At 37.6% G+C, this 22,464-nt stretch overlaps 1 protein-coding gene across 1 annotated transcript in view; it reads left to right on the top strand.

Moving 5' to 3' along the window:
* crtac1b (cartilage acidic protein 1b) overlaps window positions 1–22,464 on the top strand; it is a gene marked incomplete at its 5' end in the record, with an annotated part of 55,564 nt that overhangs the window by 15,670 nt on the left and 17,430 nt on the right. The window contains 7 exons of the mRNA XM_084093096.1: window positions 2,361–2,497; window positions 3,945–4,027; window positions 5,440–5,540; window positions 6,646–6,814; window positions 10,658–10,803; window positions 11,156–11,198; window positions 12,059–12,202. Of these exons, the coding sequence (XP_083949222.1) occupies window positions 2,361–2,497; window positions 3,945–4,027; window positions 5,440–5,540; window positions 6,646–6,814; window positions 10,658–10,803; window positions 11,156–11,198; window positions 12,059–12,202 (823 nt within the window). The remainder of the gene's footprint in view (window positions 1–2,360; window positions 2,498–3,944; window positions 4,028–5,439; window positions 5,541–6,645; window positions 6,815–10,657; window positions 10,804–11,155; window positions 11,199–12,058; window positions 12,203–22,464) is intronic.

The raw sequence follows: 22,464 nt of genomic DNA, 5'->3' as shown, positions 1-22,464 counted from the left end.
AGGTTAGCAGACAGGAAAGGCTGTCTCCAAGCATAGGTTGGCCCACTGGAAAGTGGATACCATCGCCTTGGCGTACCAATCCCAAGGCAAGCTGTGCCCCCTCGTAGTCGGGGCTCACTTCACTCGGAGTGTTGCCTTCTCCTGGCCATTAGAGCTGCAGGCTTGGCGACACCTATTAACTTTGCGAGATTCTACAATCTCCATGTGGAGCCTGTTTCTTCCCGTGTGTTGAGTACACACAGCCAATGTGTGGGAACGCTGGTTTGGTGTTTATATTGCAGCCCCATTCTCCTCTATGGGTGAGGATATGTGCGCCTTCTTGGCACTCCAGGTAAGTTCCTCACTTACTGAATCCTGAATTGAGTTCCTCCGAGCATCCTTCGGCAGTCAGATGCGGCGGAGTCGTCTGACGCCAGGCCCAGTACTCGAGTACCTGTACTGGGCTAGATGCCCCATGTGTTGTGATTCCCCCTAATCCCATATGTGTATTCTTCCACGGCACGGTTTCCCTGTAGTTAAATATGTGTCTTTCCCTTTGCTCTGCCCTGCTTCTGTGTCTGACTGTAGTAGGGCTGACAAAATTTAATTGTGAACTGAAGCCATCTTTCTGTGAAATAGCAATGTAAAGGAACAGCAGCTACGACCATCTCCATGGTAAGCCCTGTCCCTTCCATCCCGTTGGCATGGAGGACTATCATTCTGGGCTTACGTGGGGCGCTGGGTAGGTTACGACTCAACGGGAGCTTGGCATGTCAATTCCACTCTCCAATTCCTTTGGCCTTTTTTCTAAGACTCAGAGGTGATTGGGGCTTCCCATCTGTCAGTCGACATAACGTCTCTGTTCCCTCCCTCAGGGAATGAGGGTTACATCAGTAACCAAGACTTTTTTATTACTTTTATTCGTTTTAGACCTTTTACTCATCAAAGAATCCCCCCCAAAAATAAAAAAATAAGAAGTACAACATTGATAATAATGAAGTGTTGAATGATAATGATAATGTTGAAAATTCAGCAATAAGTGACATTAAAATATATCAAATTTAAAGATATCAAAATAAAAAACAGTTATTTTAAATAAATGCAGCCTTGGTGAGCAGAAGAGACTTTTGACACTGCCATCTGATATGCAGAAGTCTTAAAGAATTTCAGTCTGCTCTCTTTAATCTTATTTTTGTCTAAGAGAAAAAATTGTCCTATGAGGCCAATCAATTTGGAAGTCTGCTAATCTAGAACTAATGGTTTAATTAGACTATGTAAGCAAGCTTTTCCTTAAAAAAATAACACACAAAAAGGAATTAACATAAAATTGAATCTATTTTCCAGCAATAGTAAGTCATGGAGCTCTGTTTTACCAGAGTGTGTCAGATAATTGTCTTTGACTGGACTGTTGTGTGTGTAAGCCTTCCTTGGCTTTAGTTTGATCCCAGTGTTAGTGCCAGTGATTGGCTTCTTTAGCACAGTGATAAATGTCAGCAGGAAGCTGTTTTATGGGGGTCAATTGTTGGGTTAATGTATCATGGGAGAGCTTACAGAAGGATTTGTGCATCAGCGTAGGGTACTGTGACCTTTGCCATGTATAATTGCATTGTGATTAAGATGCTCTTTTATTCCATGTGGTAATTAAACTTTGGCTGAACAAGGCCACCAGCTATCTATCTATCTATCTATCTATCTATCTATCTATCTATCTATCTATCTATCTATCTATCTATCTATCTATCTATCTATCTATCTATCTATCTATCTATCTATCGGTCGTTCTATCGGTCGTTCTATCGGTCGTTCTATCGGTCGTTCTATCTCTCTATGAAAATAATTACCCGTCCGTCCATCCACCCGCCCATCTATCCATCCATGGGATGATCAGTATTCTCTCATGCTCAACTGTACCTCCTCTTCTGGGTCCTGTCCAGAGATGGTCATCACCTCTCCTTCAACCAGACAGCAGAAGGTCACTTCACGGGCTTTCACCTGCAGGTTTTATGAGCCCTATAATTAAAATTGGGGTTAATACTTGAGAGAGTGCCGGCACGCTCAATAACTCTTCCATGACTCGTTGCTGCACTATTGAAGCGCGACGATAGCAGTTACTTTTTTTCTGCTCCCACTCCCTGAAGTTTTTAGACTGTGATTTACCTGCAGCTTAGATCTTTATGTCATCATAGATATCATACATCTGACTCTCCAAATATTAAAGCTGACATTCTCCTGTCAGAGAAGGGGGAAAAAAACACATTCTTGTCCCAGTTTAATCTGCAGAGACAGATACTGTACATTATAAGTGAGCCATTAGTTGGTGGATTGATCCCAAGTATAAAGAATATAAACAGTGTGCTTTCAACTTTTGATCTCTGTAACAGGACATTGCCACACAGAAGTTTTCCATGCCATCTCCTGTTCGCACTGTCATCGTAGCTGACTTTGATAATGACAATGAACTGGAGGTTTTTTTCAACAACATTGCCTACAGAGGACCATCAGCCAACAGACTGTTTAGGTATGTAAAACATACTATACTGGCATGCATAGGCTAGATCTTAAAGGACAGAACACATAAGGAGATGTTTAGCAGAATATACATAAAGATTGTTTCAGTGTAAGTGAGTGGTGATTAAGTACTGTCAAGCTCCAAAAATGGCAATGAAGTGCCTTAAAAATACATAACAGTAGTCCATATGACTCTTGTGCTATATTTTAAGTCTTCAGAAGTCTTTCAGTAGCTTTGTCTGAGGGACAGACAGAACGTTTTGGTCTTTATTCACTAAAAACATCCCTCCTTTATAGTTCTGAAATCTAATAAGGAATTTAGAAATATAGTGCACAAGTTTTTGTTGTTTTTGGAACGTTACATCTCGTCACCAGTGTTATTTTAGTATTAATTATAAATGATTATAGTATTTATTAATATTTTGAATTGGATTTTACTGTTAAATTTTCATTTGTTGAACTTTTTGAGATTTTGTTTTGTACTTTAAAAAAAAATATATATAGTTATTGTTTTTTATTTTCTATTTTATTTAGCTTTAATTTATTATTTTTATTTCAGTTCTAGTTCTATTAATTTTACTATTTATTATGTTTTAACTTATTTATTTTATTTTAATTAGTTGTCAGGGCAAAATTGGTTATTTTCTCTTAATTTATATTCTATTTTATTTCAGCTTTAATTTCAATTGATGAAAACGAGTTTTAGTTAACAGTAACAATACTGTTGGTCAAAAAAATATAACATCTTATTCTTCTTTTATTTTAATTTGTATTTATTTTTTGTTCATAAAGGGATCTTTTGTGTTTCTGGAATAATTTATTTCTTCATGTATCTATACAATTGCCTGCTAGATCAACATGACCTCACAAAATAGTATTTTTCATTATGTAACAGAGTTATTTCTTTAACATTTACATTGTAAGGTAGGAAATAATTATGGAAACTCTTTCTCTATTTTGGGGATTTGGTGGTAAGCCCAGGCGGCAGGGCAAGCCAGAAAGTCCAACCACCAGACCACAAATACAACCCAGTCCAACCACAACTTTACCTGATGGGAAATTCCCCCTACATCCGACCTCTTTATGCGAGTGCTTTTTAATGAGAAGACTGGATGTAGCATTAAACAGAACATTGTTTCAAATTTGTTCCTAATCCCAAACTCAAACAATCTTGACCTTAGTTCTCAGAAAGCAAAGACTTAAGCTTTTTGTATAAAGAACCCTCTTCGTTAGCATTATTAGTCATCAAAATACAAAGTAGGAACTACCAGCCCCAGAAATGTTTTAACTGAATCAATATTGCCGGGATTTCATGAGCCTGTAAATGAATATCTCCTTTGAGACATGTTGTATAACATGCAGCTGACAAGGTACATTTATCTTTGACTGTTCCATTGTGTGGAGCTCTCTCAAGCCAAAAGGCAAAGTCAGTAAGTAATTAATCTCTACCATGGCAGAGTTTCTCGGAGAGAACACGGAGATCCACAGATCGAGGAGCTGAACATCGGGGAGGCCGCGGAGCCAGAGGGACGGGGAACCGGTATGAAGGGTTTGGCTCTTTCATTCCATAAAAATGTATTTGGTTTATTTTGCAAATCCATTCCATGAGTTTTACAAATCGTAAATTTTAGATTTTCCCCTTAAAATAACTTAGTAATTTACCCAAAGCTTGTTTAAAAATACTCGCTTCTTAATAAAAAATTGAGGAGCGTGTTCTGTCAAAAACATATTTTAAAAGACAATGTTAATGTATTCACATTTGTGTTGTTTTACTGCATATCACCACATCAAATTTCTTGCGTAAACTCTAATCCATCTTGATGCATTTTGGACAGTATCAAAGGACCATCTACTCGCTTGTCAACCACTGTCATCCACTGTGCTCCCCTACAATACATTTAAGATTAGCTTAAAACAATCTCTTTAGCCTTTAGTTCAATACTCTGAAAGTCACCAGTGTGCAGCTTCTTATTTTTCATCATGGACCATAAAACTGTGCCCTTATCATCCATTTGGACATTGTGAGTTTAGTCACCATGTCAAGCTAAAGAAACAGTTTATCACGCTGAGGTTTATTATTATTCAGTTGAGGTAGTGTAACCTTAATTGTTTAGTCCATCAAAAAAAAAAAAAGAAAGAAAAAAAAGGTTTGAATTCCCATTTGTTAGGAGTGGTGAAAAAATGTCACTACCATTCAGAAATTCGGCAATTTATTCAGCAAGGATGCTTTAAATTGAATAAATGTGACAGTAAAGACATTTATAATGTCACAAAATATTTATATTTCAAATAAATGCTGTTCTTTTGAACTTTCTATTCATAAAAGAATTCTGAAAACAAATGTATCACAGTTTCCACAAAAATATTAAGCAGTACAACTGTTTTCAACATTGAAAATAGTAAGACATATTCCTTGAGCACAAAATCACCATATTAGAATGATTTCTGAAGAATCATGTGACACTGAAGACTGGAGTAATGATGCTGAAAATTCAGCTTTGTCATCACAGGAATAAATTAAATTTTAAAATATATTAAAATAGAAAAAAGTTATAATATTTCGCTATATTAGTGTTTTACTGCATTTTAATCAAATAAATGGCCACCCCAAGCTTTTGAACAGTAGTGTATATTAATTAGGCACACTCAGTTCAGGTAATGAAGAGATGATTTTTACGTATTTTAGATGAACAAAACACCTAAACTGTGCAGTTATGGAATGGCTTAGTGTCTCTTCAAACGTTAATCTTGGTTATCCTCTACCACTAGATGGCATTATAAATCCAGGCTTCTATGTGACTCTAGTCATGAGTGCACCCTGGTAATTTACTGACATTTGCAGTCACCACTCACAGCTGAATCATCATTATTAGAAAACCACAGTATTAATACTGAGATGTTGAAACAACATTTGTTACAGCTGTGTCTGAGCAGAATGATCTGTAATTTCAGGAGCAGCTGTGACTGATTTTGATGGCGATGGACAGCTGGATCTTCTGGTTACACACGGGGAAAGTGCGGCTCAACCCATTTCATTGTATCGAGTCACTCAGGTGAGAGAACATGGCTGAATCCAAAATTGTCCCCTATACCCTCATTCACTATACCCTACGTTATTCTACTAATACAGTTCACTTGAAGGAGTGAATGAAAACGAGTGAGTGAGTTCGGATGTTGAGCATACATTGGTTGTACACTCATTATTGCGGTGCAATGTGGGATAGAATGATAACATTCACTATGGTTTCGGACACCACTACAAATGGTTGCCCCCTAAAATAGTGCCCTATTTGAGGGTGTAGGGGGGCGACTTCTTATTCGGAAAATCAGTGAAATCATTTACACTTGGTTTTATCAACTTTGTCTCAACTTTGTCTCCTAAAATTCCTTAGGATAAGTGAAAGTACAGTATCTGCAAATGAGACAACTGTATAAAAGAGTACAGAGATACAGTATAACATGAATGTGGATAGCATAGAGCAGATAATATGGTCTAGAAAGAATGTGATGGAACTATTTGTGTTCATTTTGAAATCGTTGACTTTTGGCAAATTATCTTGGAATAATTTCTCAGACAAAATATCTCCTTTTGATCTTGAGGAGAGACAATTGAGATATTTAAAGTCGGCATGAAACGAAAGTTGTGTTTGTCTTCCCTATTATGACGTTCATATGTCAGAGTAACATGGCTTTTTAAATAAGGAAAAATGTAGGGCAGGACTTGATTTTTTTATCCATTGGGAATTGATTGTATTGTTGATAGTAAGTTGATCTCCTGTGAGTGACAGGTTGTCCCGCCCTCACGCCAGTAAACACTTCATCAGAGAAGAGAAGAGATGTTGTTACAAGAGGGAGGGGAAGTTACTTTATAAAAAAAATGCCCTCATCTTTATTCAGATACATCATTTATAAATTATAATAAATACTGCAATACTCCATAAAACGAGAATTGTCAATTTTGATTTCATAGTGACTTTAAGAGAGCTAATTTGTACTTTTTTCACAGGTCTGTTTGGTCCAAATAGGCATATGCATCATGATACAGTAGCTTGTTAGTTTATTGAAAGTGTTTTGCATTTTTGGTTCATTTTAACATCTGAAAGTTTTTACATTGTTGTTCTGACACTGAGTTTATAACTTGTTGATATCTCATTGCAGGGCTCATCTAATAAATGGCTCCGTGTGATTCCACGCACACAGTTTGGGGCTTTTGCTCGTGGGGCAAAGGTGATCGTCTACACCAAGAGAAACGGCCCTCACACACGCATTATAGACGGAGGATCAGGGTACTTGTGCGAGATGGAGCCAGTGGCTCACTTCGGACTAGGTATGTATTTTTTTTCCACTCTCTTTCCCTAAAAAGTCTGCCTAAACAATCTTTGCGGGAAAATGACATTAAGAAAGAAACAGCTATGAAAATGACCAGACCTGTAATATATCTATTTCATAAGTACATCCACCGTCTCGGAAATGTTCAGGGTCGCCGAGCAGCGGGAAAACAAAAATTCGCTCTGCTGACTCATTACAGAGAAACAATTATGATGTAACTCCAGGTCATGTTCAGTGGGGGGCTTCGGGTCTCAGTAACATTATCCTCTGCGTGGAGGCCGGCTCCTTAAATATCCTCATAGACTGGAGACCCGGAGAGAAGCCTGCAGGTGCAGCAGCCAGTGGCAGCAGACCGGGACCTTTTCCCCACGGCTCGGCCTTGTTACAGATGCTTCGAGGCACATGGTTTCATCTGGGAGCTCTCAGATGGATTTGTGGCAGGAATAGGCTGCCAGCTGGAAGCTCGAATTGTTCTGAATGTGCTGTGAAAAACAAAACGATAGCCATCAGTGGTCACAGGATCACCCACAGGATCACCCCGAGGGCTCGTAAATATGTGTGTACGTGTTCAGGCCTCTCATCAATGTTTCTATCAGTAAGAGTGTTTGTAAATTGATGTCAAATGTCTACACTATAAAGATTTATATTATGGATATAAATCCATTATACAGTTTATGCTATCAGATTATAGAAATCCATTTTCTGCCTTAGACTATTTTACTTTATTTCTTGCAATGGTGACTTTGTCTCAAATTATGACTTTATATCTTACAGTTGCATCTTTATTTATCACGATTGCGACTGTATGTCACATTTGATATTTTGTATCTCACAATGGGATTTTGGTTCTTAATGAAGTTCCCAGTTATGTTTTGGATTAGTCATACTTTACAGTATGGTGTCACAAATTTGTCACAAATGCATGTCTAAGAAATCCTAAAATTTGTACATTCATTCATTAAATACCATGGTATTATACCATTTTGTTAGTGAACCTTTACAATAAGCTTTCATTAGTTAACTACATTAGTTAACATGAAATACCAAGTTCTGTCATGAAACTCTAGATGGCGCAACCTGATGATATTTACATTGTTTACTACATGGCACAAGCTAGTTCCTCTCACATCTGCAACCAATGAGCTTTTTGCTCAACATTTAAATAGCTTCTAGGCTTGACTACTGTAATGCTCTTCTGGCTGGACTTCCAGCATGTGCAACCAAACCCCTACAGATGATCCAGAATGCTGCAGCTCGTCTTGTCTTCAACGAGCCCAAGAGGGCCCACGTCACTCCTCTGTTCATCTCTCTGCACTGGCTACCTCTCGCTGCTCGCATCAAGTTCAAGGCATTGACGCTTGCTTACAGATCTATCACAGGCTCAGCTCCCTCCTACTTTCACTCACTCCTACGAGTCTACATCCCTACCAGAAGCCTACGATCGGTCAAAGAGCGACGTCTCGTGGTTCCATCGCAGAAAGCCACAAAATCACTTTCCAGAACATTCTCATTCACAGTTCCATGCTGGTGGAACGCTCTCCCCACCCTCATCTGGGATGCAGAATCCCTGACAACATTCAAAAGACAGCTGAAAACCCATATCTTCCGTGAGCACTTAACCTCATAAAAAAAATAAAAAAATAATAATAATTCCTTTCCCTTTGAAACATCACTTATCAGGCTTATGCTACTCTGAATAATGCCTGAACTTCGTATTTTGAGCACTTCTTGCGTTGTTGTTGTTTTTGCCTCTTCATGATGACTCGCTTAATTTAGTCCTAATTTGTAAGTCGCTTTGGATAAAAGCGTCTGCTAAATGACTAAATGTAAATGTAAATTTAAATAGCTGGTTAGAGTCTGCTGAAGCAGTTTGCAGCATGATTCAGAATCCATCTGAAACCCTCCACATTCCCCAGCTCCATCTGTATAGATCTGCTAGAAATAATTGTATATATGCTATTTGTGCGGCAGCAGCATGTCTTACATGCCACAGCAGCGCATCAGTGTTTGTGTTGGCAGTAGCAAGTCCCTGTACTTGCTCTGCAGCGACAACAATAATCTACAACAACAGAAATAATCAACAGCAGCAGCAGTGTAGCAGAGTGGTCATGAGAGAACTAACAATTAACAATATTTCTACAGCATTTATTAATCTTAGTTAATGTTAATCCCAGCATTTACTAATACATTTTTAAGATCAAAAGTTGTATCTGTTAACTTTAGTTAATACACTGTGAACTAACATGAACATGAGCCTTTTTATTAAAAGTGATTTTTGAAAAACACTGTTGAAAGTGGGCCGGACCGAGCACCACAACAAACTTGTAGCCAATCAGCAGCAGGGGGCGTGTCCATTCATGATGGGGGAGGAGAGAGAGTGAGCAAGAGGGAAATTTCAAGAAAGACTTTAGAAAGAGAGATAGCTGAGAGACATTACAAAAGGTCTGAGGAATTTCATTGCCAAAAGGAGGGCTATGACAAGGCAAGAGCTTTAGGACCCATGTTAATATTAGAAAAGTTTTCCAGTGCTGGAGAGACCTAAGTGGGAAGGCCTAAAAGTGCTAAGGTTTGCTTTGTTTCTGCTCCATACGTGAGTAACATTGGTTTTGAGTGTCATGTCTGGAGCTTGTGTGGTGCGGGCGATTATCACTCTTGCATTGAAAAGAAGACACTCTTGCATTGAGTGTACGTGCATTTTGGGGGCGGAGCAATGAAGGGAGGGGTGTGTCTGTTTGGGTTGATTTAAAAAATCAACAGTGTTCAACAGCAGTTTTGAGAAATCACTTACTGCACCTTTAACATTAACAAAGGTGATACATGCTGTAAGAATGTCGCTCATTGTTAGTTCATGTTTGTTAATGCATTAAATAATGTTAATAAATGAGATCTTATTGCAAAGTGTTACCCCTTCATTAAATAAAAACCCAACTGATGCCCAATGTGTCTTGCCCAACTAAACTGTGTCTTTCAGTAAGCGCTGGTGAAATGTCATGCTTTTTGTCTTGAAGAGACACCTGTGCCAGTCCGGGCCATGCCAGGAGCCCAGTGGATCTGTTTACCTAAGAAATGTCACTTTAATTAAGAACTGGGAAGGCGGTCAGCTTCTCTCCTGCTTGACTAAAGACTATAATGGAAGGAAAGTCTAGAGCCCACCCTGTCCCTCCTCATCTGTGCTCCTTTGAACTTCTGCCTTCCTCCTCCACCACATTCATTTCTAATGGATGATCTCTCCATTCATGATCACTATGAGTCTCCTCTAACTGCCTTGTTAATTGCTGTCGCCCTGTCTCTGAGAAAGTGTCTTCGACAATCAGATTGAAGTCAGTAAATGGATGCCGCTGTAAACCTTCTTAAATGAAGTGCTTTCCAACCACCGTTCCATTTATATGGCTCCTTATTTCATCCACTGAACAACAGACAGATTTCATCGGTCTGGCATATGAGAGCCTCATTGCTGTAATGCCTCAGTGTCTGCTATGCCAGAAACTCTCTGGCCTGTGAACCCCACACTCCGGCAGTCATGAGAAACCGGGCTTGCCGACATCAAATGAGACGTATTCAGGCCTCGCTGCTCACGTTGCTGCCCACAGCTGAGACTGAACACATTCTTGTGCATTTGTTTAAGAGTCTACATGGTATGTGCCAAACCAGAGCCTATTCCAACCTGGCTTTTGCCGAGAAACTTCTTGGGAGGGCCCTTTCTCCAGAATGGTATTTTTCCATGGAGAGCTGTGCATTAAGAAAATAAATCATTCATTATGTCTCCTAAGCCTGAGGGGAAGTTATAAAGGCAGACTGTTTGTAAAGTATTAAAAGGATTGCTTCTTTGCCGCCCTGACAGGGAAAGATGTGGCCACCAGTGTGGAAGTCTTCTGGCCAGATGGACGTTCTGTGGCTAGGCCTCTGGAGCCCAGTGATATGAACAAAGTGATGGAGATCTATTACCCTGAGAATGAGGAGGAGGCAACCCCAGCGCTGGAGATCGAGGTACATACCTGTCATACTCAAGTCAAGTCAAGTCACCTCTATTTAAATAGCGCTTTATACAATACAGATCCTTTCAAAGCAGCTTTACAGTGATAAACAGGAACATTATTCAATGATGTAAACAGAATTCAATTTGCTGTAAAGCAGCTCTAAAAGACAATACAAAACAATCATTATTCAGTTGAAATCAGTTCAGTGTTGATTCGGTTCGGTTCAATAACTGTGTAAAGTTCATCAGTGTGGAATGAGTTCAATTCAGCTATATAGCAGCTCTGGAGAAAACAATGATGTGTTCTTTCTTTCTTTGAGAAGTGTAATTGTTGTATTCAATAAATGCTCTTTATTTTTACAGTGTGGACCAGGATTTGAGGTCAACGAAAACGGCCGTTGCACTGGTAAGTATTTGAGCTCTGTGACTTTTAACCTCCTGTAAAGCCTAAATCCCATAATGGATTCCAACAAGATGACAAAATGAAAGATGGGGGACAAAGCAAGAGTAATGTCAATTACATAATATATAAATCAGCATGTTAGAATGGTTTATAGAGCATCATGTGACACTGAAGGCTGGATTAATGGCTGCTGAATATTCAGATTTGCCATCAAAGGAATACATGATATTTAAAATATATTCAAACAGATAACAGTTATTTTAAATTGTAATGATATCTCACAATATTACTGTATTTCAGTATTTTTAATCAAATATATGCAGCCTTGGTGAGCAAAAAGCTAAATTATAGAATTATTGCAAACTTTGACTTTTGATTTGAAGTTAGGAATAATTTTGCTCTTTTTAAATGTTTTTTTTTTTTATGTTTTTCTTTTGCAAAAATAAAGGCAAAAAAAAGAAAAAGTTATTGGGTCTTTAGCTTAGCAACATACTAATTGCAAACGTTATTGAAATTGTGAGTCAGTTCTCCTTTGTGATTCACAATGAAATCCCTGTTTGCATAATGTGGAGCAGAGTAGTCCAAATCAGTCATTCGAGTTATGAATTTCCATTTCAGTTAGTATGTTGTCTTAATGGGAAGCTACCTATGTAGGCAACAGACAGCAAGACAGCTCAGCAGGTGTTGGTACAGAAGCTATGTCAGCCATCATTTGTTTGATAGTAGAAGCGACTCCTATACTGATAACTATACTGACACATATAATGATAACTTGAAGCATCCACTTTCACAAGTAAATGTGGCTGTCACCATAGCATCATGTATAAGACGTCATATTTATTCCACTCCTCTTCACTCCCTAGACCGAGACGAGTGCACACAGTTCCCGTCTGTCTGTCCCTCTGAGCGCCCCGTCTGCACGAACACATACGGGAGCTTCAAGTGCCGTGCAAACAAGAGGTGTAACCAGGGATATGAGCCTAATGATGAAGGGACAGCATGTGTAGGTGAGTTGAGACTAAAGCCAGGGTGGGTTGATGCAATACGAAGCCCTGGAGAAAAGCTGTTTTCTCACATTTCACATAGGTAGACTTTCACTTCAGCTTTGGGACTGGGGGTGTAGTTGAGAAAATACTAAGGGCCAGATTTACTAACAGCTTTTGCCAGCGGAAACCCTCTTTTGGTGTCAAAATTGTCGGGATTTACAGAAGAAAAATTTGCGCTAAAAAGGCGTGGACACAGTTATTTTTGAGGCTGACCGTATTGCATATGCATTTGTTGGAGTTTCCATGTCAGACGCAAAATTTATGGGAGGAGAGTATTTAAATGAATCCCGCAAGGCGATTTACTAAGGTTTGCGCTAGTCAATTTACTGGTATTTGCGCCATTATTTACCACCCAAAAAAAGCATGTCTTAAACCAGATGCTAATTTGTGCTGCTCTTGGTAGTGTCATGACGGGGAAGGATGAACCCAATTGCAGACAATATGCAAACACACAAGGTTTATTTATAACAGAAAACAGGGAAAACAAAGCCCACAAGGGGGTAAAACAGAGGTAAGGATGGTTGACTAACAAGCAAGACAATAACTAGACTAAGAACTGGGATATACTACATACAACTCTTCAGACAAAAACTCTTACTTGACAAGGAACTCTCAGCAATGGTACAAACACAGGCAGGTTACATATTAATTGACAATGAACCAACACAGGACAGAAAACATGAGGGGATTAAATAGGGAGCAAATGAAGAGGGCAACAGGTGATAACGGTGAAACAATAATGACTAAACAAGGATAACAAGGGGGCGGGGTTAATTAATGAGACACCACAAGCACATGGCCCAAACAAATGGCCATGTGCTTGTACACAAAACATGGGTCTGTCATGATTCTGCCTCAAGACTAAAGAAAGACAAGGACTAGATGGCAGAATCATGACAGGTAGATTGCGTTGTCATTCTGGAAATGATACTCTCAATACTCTCTCAAAATTCTCCAGAGTCTGCAAGTCAGTGATTTCAATAGAAACTCAAACATTTTTCACTTACAAGACCAAATGATGCAAATTAATTCTCTATCTCTATATTCTTACTTTACATCAACTACATCTTTCTAGTCCTCCCAATTAATTTTACGTTTAAAAGTTGGTGTTGTTTTAGTTTATTTGAAACAATATTTACAAAGAAAGTATTATAGACTTTCCTAAGTACAAGTACTTGAAATATGTCAGGGTTTAATTTCAGTTTTGATTGTTGCTCTGGTTGGTTGTGTTTATTTCGTTAGTTTGCTTGCCATGACCATGAGATCTCAATAATGTCTCAAAACTGTGCTCAGATTTGCAAAGATATCAAAATCTGCATTATTTCAATATGAACTCAAAACATTTCTAAGACCAAATGAGGCAAATTAATTTTATAACTATATATTCCAGCCCGTTCTCATCCCAAGGCGTCATATACTGACGCTTTTGAAATTTCTTCAATATCCGACGCACAGGGCACCCTTAGGCGTCAATATGAGACGCAGATAAATATGAGTCTAGGAGGCGCCTCCTAGCGGTCTAACCCTAAACCTACCCCAGACCTAAACCTACCCATAACCGGCGTCTCATATTGACGCTAAAGGGTGCCCTTTGCGTCGGATATTGAAGAAATTTCAAAAGCGTCAGTATATGACGCCCTAGGATGAGAATGCGTTGTATATTCTTACTTTACATAAACTATCGTCTAATACTTTCCTATTTTCATTGCCATTAATTTTAAGTTGAAAATAGTAAATGCACCTAAAAAAGGTATAGGATGTATTTGAAACTCTTTTCACTTAGAGAAAGTGCTAGTAAATTTTACAAACAATTACAAAAAAATGGCGAGTAACACGTGACATTTTGAAGTAGAAAGAGTGAGACAGTATTTTCTTGTAAAATGTACTTCAAAAAAATCATTTTAAACAGTGTAGTTTGTGTAATTTATACAGTTATTTGTGTAATTTTATATTCTTCCCTCTTCTCTGCAGCTCAGGTGGCTTATTTCGGAGGAAACAGGTCCTCAGCCTCCAAACTCTTCGAGTCTGGTCTTTGGCCTCTACTAACTCTCTTCGCTATCTTTACTGCTTGCTTTGGGGCATAAAGGGCAGTGCCTCCCCTCTCCTGACATCTCTGCCACCCTGCTTGGTCTCTGATTCTCTGCTTTCCCTTCGTTTTCGCACTGAAGTGTTTGGGCGTCAGCTGTAAACTGAACTCTTCATGGATCTGTCGCTCCTGCAATGTTGTCATTAACAGACCTGTATAAATAATGCTTCGCTTTCCAGTTGGGAACCACAAAAAAATCCCTGTTTTTAGGACAGAACAAACATTCTGACTCCATCTAGATTTAGGGAAACTTAATGACCTTCATGTCCGTCAACTATGATGCGGGATAAGATTGTAATTGTAGTGATCTTTATAAAAGGCCGTGTCCCAGCGTGTTACAGGCACATAAACTAGTAAAGTCTCATATGGGCAGCAGCGTGTTTGCAGGTTTTTCAGGAGAGCATATGCCCGGCCATCTGTTTCACGCAAGGTTACATTCCTTGTTCTCTGAATAATACATTCACATGAGATTTGTACATTACACTTTTGACCCTCACCAGAACTCACGACTTCCCTTCGGGATTGGTGCATGTTTTTGGCATGGATGAGTGTCGCAAAACTTAGCAAAATGTTGTTCAGATTTACACACATGGGATTTCACAGCAATCTAGCTGCAGAAACATAGACCCAGATCTTGTCATGAGGTAAAACTTTTATTAGTTTTGATTTAAGCATACTGTAGAAGTTGTCAGGTTCAAGTTCACTCTTAAAAATAAAGGTTCCAAAAGTTTTTTTTTTTTTTTTTAGCCACAGAAGAAACATTTTTAGTGAACCTTTCAGTGAACAGTTCTTAAAAGAATCATTTTATTTTCTAAGTGTGAAGAACATTTTAAAAATATAAATAACCTTTTTCTACTTAAGAACCTTTTGTGGAATGGAAAGATTCCATTGATTTTAAAGGTTCTTCATGGAAACTTCGATGCCAATAAAGAACCTTTATTTTTAAGACTAGAGTATGTCAAGGTTTCATTTGAGTCTTCGTTGTTGTTTATTTATTTATTTATTTATTTATTTCCATATTTTTTATGTTTTAAAGTTATAATATTTTAAAGCTCTGTAAAGAGATCTTTTCTACTAAAGTAAAACGTATCCATAGCCAATGTCCAAAATATATAAAATGTAAAAACACCTGGAACTTCTGTGCAATGTTACAAGCCAAATAGTAGTTTTCTATGGGAAATAGGTGGAAATTTAAAGGAATAGTTCACTCAAGCATGAAAATTGTCATTACTTATCTTCATTTTGTTTCAAACCTGTACGCTGTTATTTTTTTTCTGTACATGGTAAAGAATCTTCACACCTCGTTTGCTCAGAAAAGGATCCCAAAACCCATAAAAGCACCATAAAATAGTCTGCCTGTAGTCCGCAGTCTCCCTAGGCCATGTGATAGTTGTATCTGAAGAGTTATGACCAAAGTTTAGGTCATTATTCAATGAAAATGTGTCTGTTTCTCACACAGAGCTTGTAAGTGGCTTAAGAAGTCTGCAAAGATAGCACACAAGTCATATGGACCACCTTTATGGTGTTTTGTTTTGAGTAAATATATGACAGAATTTTATTTTTAGATGAACTAATGCTTTAGATCATTATTTACTGGTAATAGTTACCAGTTTATATATATATATATATATATATATATATATATATATATATATATATATGGTTACAACTCCCCTTTATTCTAAACCAGTAGGCTCAGTAGTAAATTCACCACTATGTACTCTAGACATTTATTTATTTATTTTTTATAAATTGATTTAATTTTGCCTTTCAACCCTAGTTATCGGGAATATTAGCGTTTGCTATGCAGAAGATTCACCAAAGATTAATGAACCGTGTGTGGTTCAATGAAAAGGCATTTTAAAATGAAGAGCGAGCTTCGTTTGCATAGTCGTTAGCTTTGGATGTAAATGTTATTTCCTACAGAATGTCCTTTACTGAAATGAGTCTGCTTAGACAGGATTTCAGTTCATCCCTGTTGTTACAGAGTTCAGAATCCACATTTGTTGCATTTTTTAAACATTGTGTGCTGTCATAACTGTCATAACCTCAGAAACATTTGACACAAATCCACTGTGTTCTGGAGGTGTTAAATAACTTCTAAACTGACTCATGATGTGTACATTGGCTAAAGACCCTTCAGTCTCTGGGGGAGAATAGAATAAATTCTCTTATTTTATTACACTGTTCTAATGTTCCATGTCGAGTCTCACGCGGAACGTCAGATCTCACATGAGCTGACAGATGCCACCTATAATTATTGTTAAAATGATAGTGATATGTAGTTACAGAGCAGATTAAATCAATCTCACCTCAGTGTCATGGCTACAAGGAAAGGCACAGTGTAGAATCTCAAGAAATGCATGTTAAAGGGATATGTGAGACTGATCAGTCTTCATATTTTCTGCCATAGCAATTTCTGTTGAAAATACCAGCATGAATTTCTATGCTAGTCCAGACTGGTTAGAGCTGTTTAACCAGCATGGGTTTCCTGTAAAAAAAAAAAAAAAGGTTAAGCCTGGTGGGCAGAATAGCATGCAAAACACATGTGTTTTCAACAGGGTTGGCAAAGTATTGAATAATCGATCAGGTTATACGAAGAGCTGCTCCTGATGGTGATGTCATCTCTACTTTTATGTGAAAATGGTTTATTTGGAAATAGCACACACGCCTATTACATTCAAAGAAAAGATGGCAATTTTGACTTAAAAACAGGTTAGATCCAGAGAATCCAATGAATAGTTGCTCCTTTCTTTGGCAGAATTCACTATAATTTGGGATCCATGTGTAAAATAAAGTCAAGATCTTTTTCTGTCTTGGTGTTTGTCTTGTTTTTTCTCGCAGCAATGTTCAACATTCATGAGCCTCCTAGACTGACTATAGAAGCCTGTTTCCACCTTAAAGTAAAAAAAAATACAAAGCTAGATTTCTCGGTAACAGAACATCTCAGTAACTTGCATTAAGAATTAGAAATAACATTATTACATTAAATACTTATACAGCTTTTTAGTTAGAAAGTTCAAAATTACTAGTTAAAAGTGAAACATTTTATATAGTCAAATTGATTAATCATGATTAATTGCATCTAACATAAATTTGTGTTTAAATGTGTGTAGATATATACGTGTATTTGTGTGTGTGTGTGTGTGTACTGTACATACACATTATATAAACACATACTTTTAAAGTGTTATAGAAACAAACTTTTATGTTAGATGAGATTAATCGATTTGACAGCACTAACAGTAAGATTTTTTTTTTCAAACAATCATCTTTTGAACTATTTTTAAAAGAATCCTGCATTTTTTTTTTTTTACCACATTTCCACAAAAATATTAAGCAGCACAACGTAACTGCTTTCAACATTGATGATAATAAGAAATGTTTCTTGAAAACCAACTTATTAGAATGATTTCTGAAGGATCATTTGACACTGATGATGGGGAAAATTTATTTCTGAAAATTCAGCTTTATATCACAGGAATAAATTACATTTTAAAAATTATTAAAATAGAAAAGTAGTTATTTTAACTGGGGATAAAATGTCACAATAGTCCTGTTTTTACTGTATTTTTGCTTAAATAAATGCAGCCATGGTGATCATAAAAGAAAACCGACCCCAAACTTTTAAGGCGGCGGCTATTTAGCATATTTTCTTAGATATATATTTACACTAAGTGAAAATAGCAGTATTCTTAGTGATATGCTGTGTACACTAAGTGCAAATAGCAATATATTCTTTGTTTTCTTTGCAATAAGGAATAGTAGTTAGATACTATTTGCACCTCAGTATATTAGTACATTATAAAACAGTATACAATAATAACATAGAGTGTTAAATGATCATATTTATTAAATATTATGTCGCCTTATTTGGACAATAAAGACCTCCCTATACACCTACCCTATTATTAAATAACCGTTCGGCACTTTAATTCCACTTTTCCCATATTTTAGTCATATTTATTGAAAATAAATGCCTTTACAATCTGATATGCGATGGGAAAAGGGAGAACGAGTTCGTCAAAAGGCAGATTCAAACTCTGGTCGATCGCGTCAAAAGTATTTGTAATACACCTTACTCCCTATGCCACTGATGCTAATAGGTTACAGGCATTTTTTGTACTTTTGTCTGGCCCAGCCAGACATTGGTGGGCAGTTAGTGTAAATAACCTCAGCCAACAAGTCAGGCTATTTGCACTTAGTGTAAATAGACACTCCGAACTTTTAAATGTTGGTATGAATCCTAATGATGAAGTGCCTTCAGGGATGCCTGGTTGAAGCTTAATTTCTAATGATTCTTACGAAACCATCCATTTTAAAGAAAACAAATACATTCATGAACCGAGTGGTTTGTATGTTTATTTAGTGGCTCATCATCTCCAAAGCAAACACTAACTTCAGCAGGTGTATGGAGGGGTCACATTAAAGAGAGCAGAGCTGTGTATGTTGGGTTACCCGAGGCTACTACAGCTCTCTTTCTTGTAGGGGCTCGCTCAGGTTTTCAGGACATATTTCAGATTTTCAGACTCCCAAGTTAGCCCAAGAGATAAATACTGTAGATAATGAAATATAATTAAAAAACTGAAAACTGGAGCGAGATCAAATCTCAGGAGAGGAAAGCAAACAGTCGTAGTCTGTCGAGATCGCTGTGTGTTTGTTGTCTCTGCATGCAACATTAGATTCCAAAGGCTGGGTCTGGGTTTAAAAGGGTGAAGGGTATGACGGGCAGCAAGGTAGTAGCCATATCATCATGTTTTTTTGAGGAATGACCTTTACCATGAATACATCTTTCTTTTTTTCACATTGGGAGACCTGGTTTTGAGCCATGTGAAAAGTATGATTTAGTGAAAGTGAGTCATCTTCAACTGAATAGGTATATGACCCTTTAATTCCAGTGAAAACAATCTGTTAGGGAGTAATGCCTCTATATATTCATATAGCCATGTTATGATATTAAATGTTTAAAATCACATCTGTGTGCTGTTTGGGTGTCCACATACTTTTGGCCATACTATATTTGATGGGTTTAGTGAAAGCAAGAATAGAGTCATATTTAAATTCAAATCTATTATTAATCTCCTGCCCAGCTCTTCAGTTCTCTCTTCCTTCAGTACTGTGCTGCTCTGATAAACTATCGATGGGGTTGAAAAAGAGTGGAGAATTTAGATGTTGAAGGGAATGGGATTAAAATTGATGCTGATAGCTTGTATTCTAGATGTAGGAATTCTGTTGCTCAGTTTGGGAGGTCTGAACATCACTGACTGCCATTGTTTGCTGCCATTGGCATTCCTCACATAGCAAATAGGCCAAACCAAAATGGCTCATTCTCATAAATAAAGCACTTGAGGACACTTGGCTATGATGGATTAAAGAATTAAAACTTCTGGACTTTTTCTTCTTTGATCTCGGTTGATTTGTTTGGGCATTTATGAAACACATCGGCTTGAATAAGTTCTGAACACGGATAGTTTTGGTCAGCTTTCAAGTAATTCTCTTGCTTGATGGTTTTGGATATTAATAATTCATATTTTATTTATTTTTTAATTTTTTGGCCGATATTTATATTATTATACCATTTTACACTAGTCAAGTCAAGTCAAGTCACCTTTATTTATATAGTGCTTTTTACAAAACAGATTGTATCAAATCAGCTTCACAGTGATAACATGAACATAATACAACAAAGTTTGTTTCTTGAAGAAAATTGTGTCATCGTCCACCTTAAGTAAGGCAGATCAGTAATATTGTTGAATATTAAATGTCCCCAACTAAGCAAGCCAAAAGCCAAGGCAAACAGTGGCAAGGAACCAAAACTCCATCAGGTGACAGAATGGAGAAAAAAAAAACCTTGTGAGAAACCAGGCTCAGTTCTCCTCTGGCCAACCAACGAACAGTGTATGATTATGATTCAGGCAGCATTACAGTTAAGATGAACATTTTGTGCAAAGTTTTTCAGTCTTCGTTTCTGGCTTGTCACTGAACAGAGCAACATCTTCCTTAGGTCACCAAACAACATGCTGTAGCTTTAAATTAGACTCTTACAGAGCTCCTAAAGTGACACGGTGATGGATAAAAATGGGAGATGGGAGGAAAATATATATTTCAATACTTTTAATTTCTCACACAAAAGTTTTGCGTTCCCCCGAGAAACTTTGCATTCATTCACAAAACTTTTGCGTTCCCTCGAGAAACTTTGCGTTTGCTTGCAAATAACTTTTGCATTTAACAGCATTTTTGAAAATGACCTTGCATGTAGTGTGTAACATAGCTCTAAGTGAATGAAAACATCCTGCAAAGTTTTAAATCTGAAAGTGCACCGTATATAAAGTTATGGTCTTTCAAAAGTAAGAGTCGACTCTTGAGTCAATGAAATGAATTGTTTTTCAAACGAGTCATAAGCCGTTTCGTTGTGATGTCAAGATGAAACATTAGCATATTGCACGCCCACTTATTGCGTGCGCAGACACCAGGGAAAACTTGAACCTCAAACCTGCAGCTGATTCCTGTGGATACTGGACAGCATCATGTCGAGAAGATGTTGTTCTCTATGTGAAGGTAAAGCCAGTTTTTTTTTTCACTGCCCAAGGACGAGCATGTGAAGAATCAGTGGTTAAAGGGGTGGTATAATGCCCTTTTCACAAGATGTAAAATAAGTCTCTGATGTCCCCAGAGTGTGTATGTGAAGTTTTAGCTCAAAATACCCCACAGATATTTGTATATAGCATGTTGAAGTTGTCACTTTTTGAGGGTGAGCAAAAACACAGTTTTGTGTCTGTTCCTTTAAAGGCAAATGAGCTGCTACTCCCGGCACAGAGGGCGGAGCTTCAACAGCTTGTGTCATTTTACCTCACACAGACATACACTGAAAATTTCAAAAACTTTTTAGCCTTTTATGTTCAAACCGGAGTCAGATGATGTCAACAGAGTCAATGATTGAGAGACTCAAGAAGTGACAACATATAGAATGCAACAGGACATTTCTGAATGGTTAGTTGATGAATTTATGTAGCTTATGTGTGGTTATCTTCTAGTCATTGATTAGCATATTCTATCCTTGATAATCTATAAATTGTGTTCAGGGGGCGGGGTTTATGTAAATTTTAGGGTTAGTGATGTCACTAACCCGGGAGGAAGCTTGTGTAATCCCTACCAGCCATTTGATGTAGTCCTTAAAAAGCAATTTCTTTAAAAGCAAATATCTCCCTTTCCTTTGAACTTTGAGCATTGTAACTTTGCAGATGTTGTTGATGCTCAAACAGCAACATTACACACTAACTAAAGTTAGAAAAGTGAAATCATAATCAACCACCCCTTTAAAATTCATCTTTACCACGATATCACAGCAGTATAATCCTAAACTTTTGCTGCGTTCCCTTTATTTCACTGACGACTGCTTCTCAAATCTCAGAGTTCAATGCAGGATTCGCAAACTGCTTGCTCTTGAAAGATGGTGTTTGATACTTAGTTTTGAGTTTTATATTGTGTAGGTCTCCTGCTAACTGGCTAACTCATGTTATCACTGTCTTACTTAAATACTTCTGCTAATCAGTTTGTGGGCCACTATTACCTATAACTGTGTCTATTAATGCAGATTGTCTGTCATTCTCACTACTTTGCTATATGGGGAGGCTGCAGACCTGGAGCCGGTAGATATACACCCCAGATTTTACGCCCCTGTTGTTCCTGATGCGTCCAGTAGGGGGATATATTGTGAAATAACATCATTAAATCTACGCTCGAAACGTACACATTAATAACCGTCCTGTCCATAGACTTTGACCAATACATAGCATTTTATGAAGACAAACACAATGTATCCCTTTTCTAAAATTCCAATGGCCATTTAGAAGAAAAAGACAATATTGTTGTTCACAACAACATATACACCATTTATGAATTATGATGACTCCCGTAGATGACTCCCCTATGGCTTGCCACTCTTCTTTAACTGTTTTTCTATCCTCCTGTCAAAGTGCTCCCGCTCACTGATAAAAAAAAATTAAACGTTAAAAAAATTAATTTGAAATTGATCTTGTCACTGTGGGTGTCTGTGGCTGTGCTGGCCAGAACTGATGTCAGGTGAGTGGATTGCATCAATTTGCTCCTCATCTTCAAAGTACAACAGCACAGTCAC

The sequence above is a fragment of the Abramis brama genome, assembly GCF_963993115.1.
Source record: "Abramis brama genome assembly, chromosome: 19".
In the NCBI taxonomy this organism is placed as follows: domain Eukaryota; kingdom Metazoa; phylum Chordata; class Actinopteri; order Cypriniformes; family Leuciscidae; genus Abramis; species Abramis brama.
The sequence above is the reverse complement of the archived record's forward strand: the minus strand, read 5'-3'. Positions and strand labels throughout refer to the sequence as shown.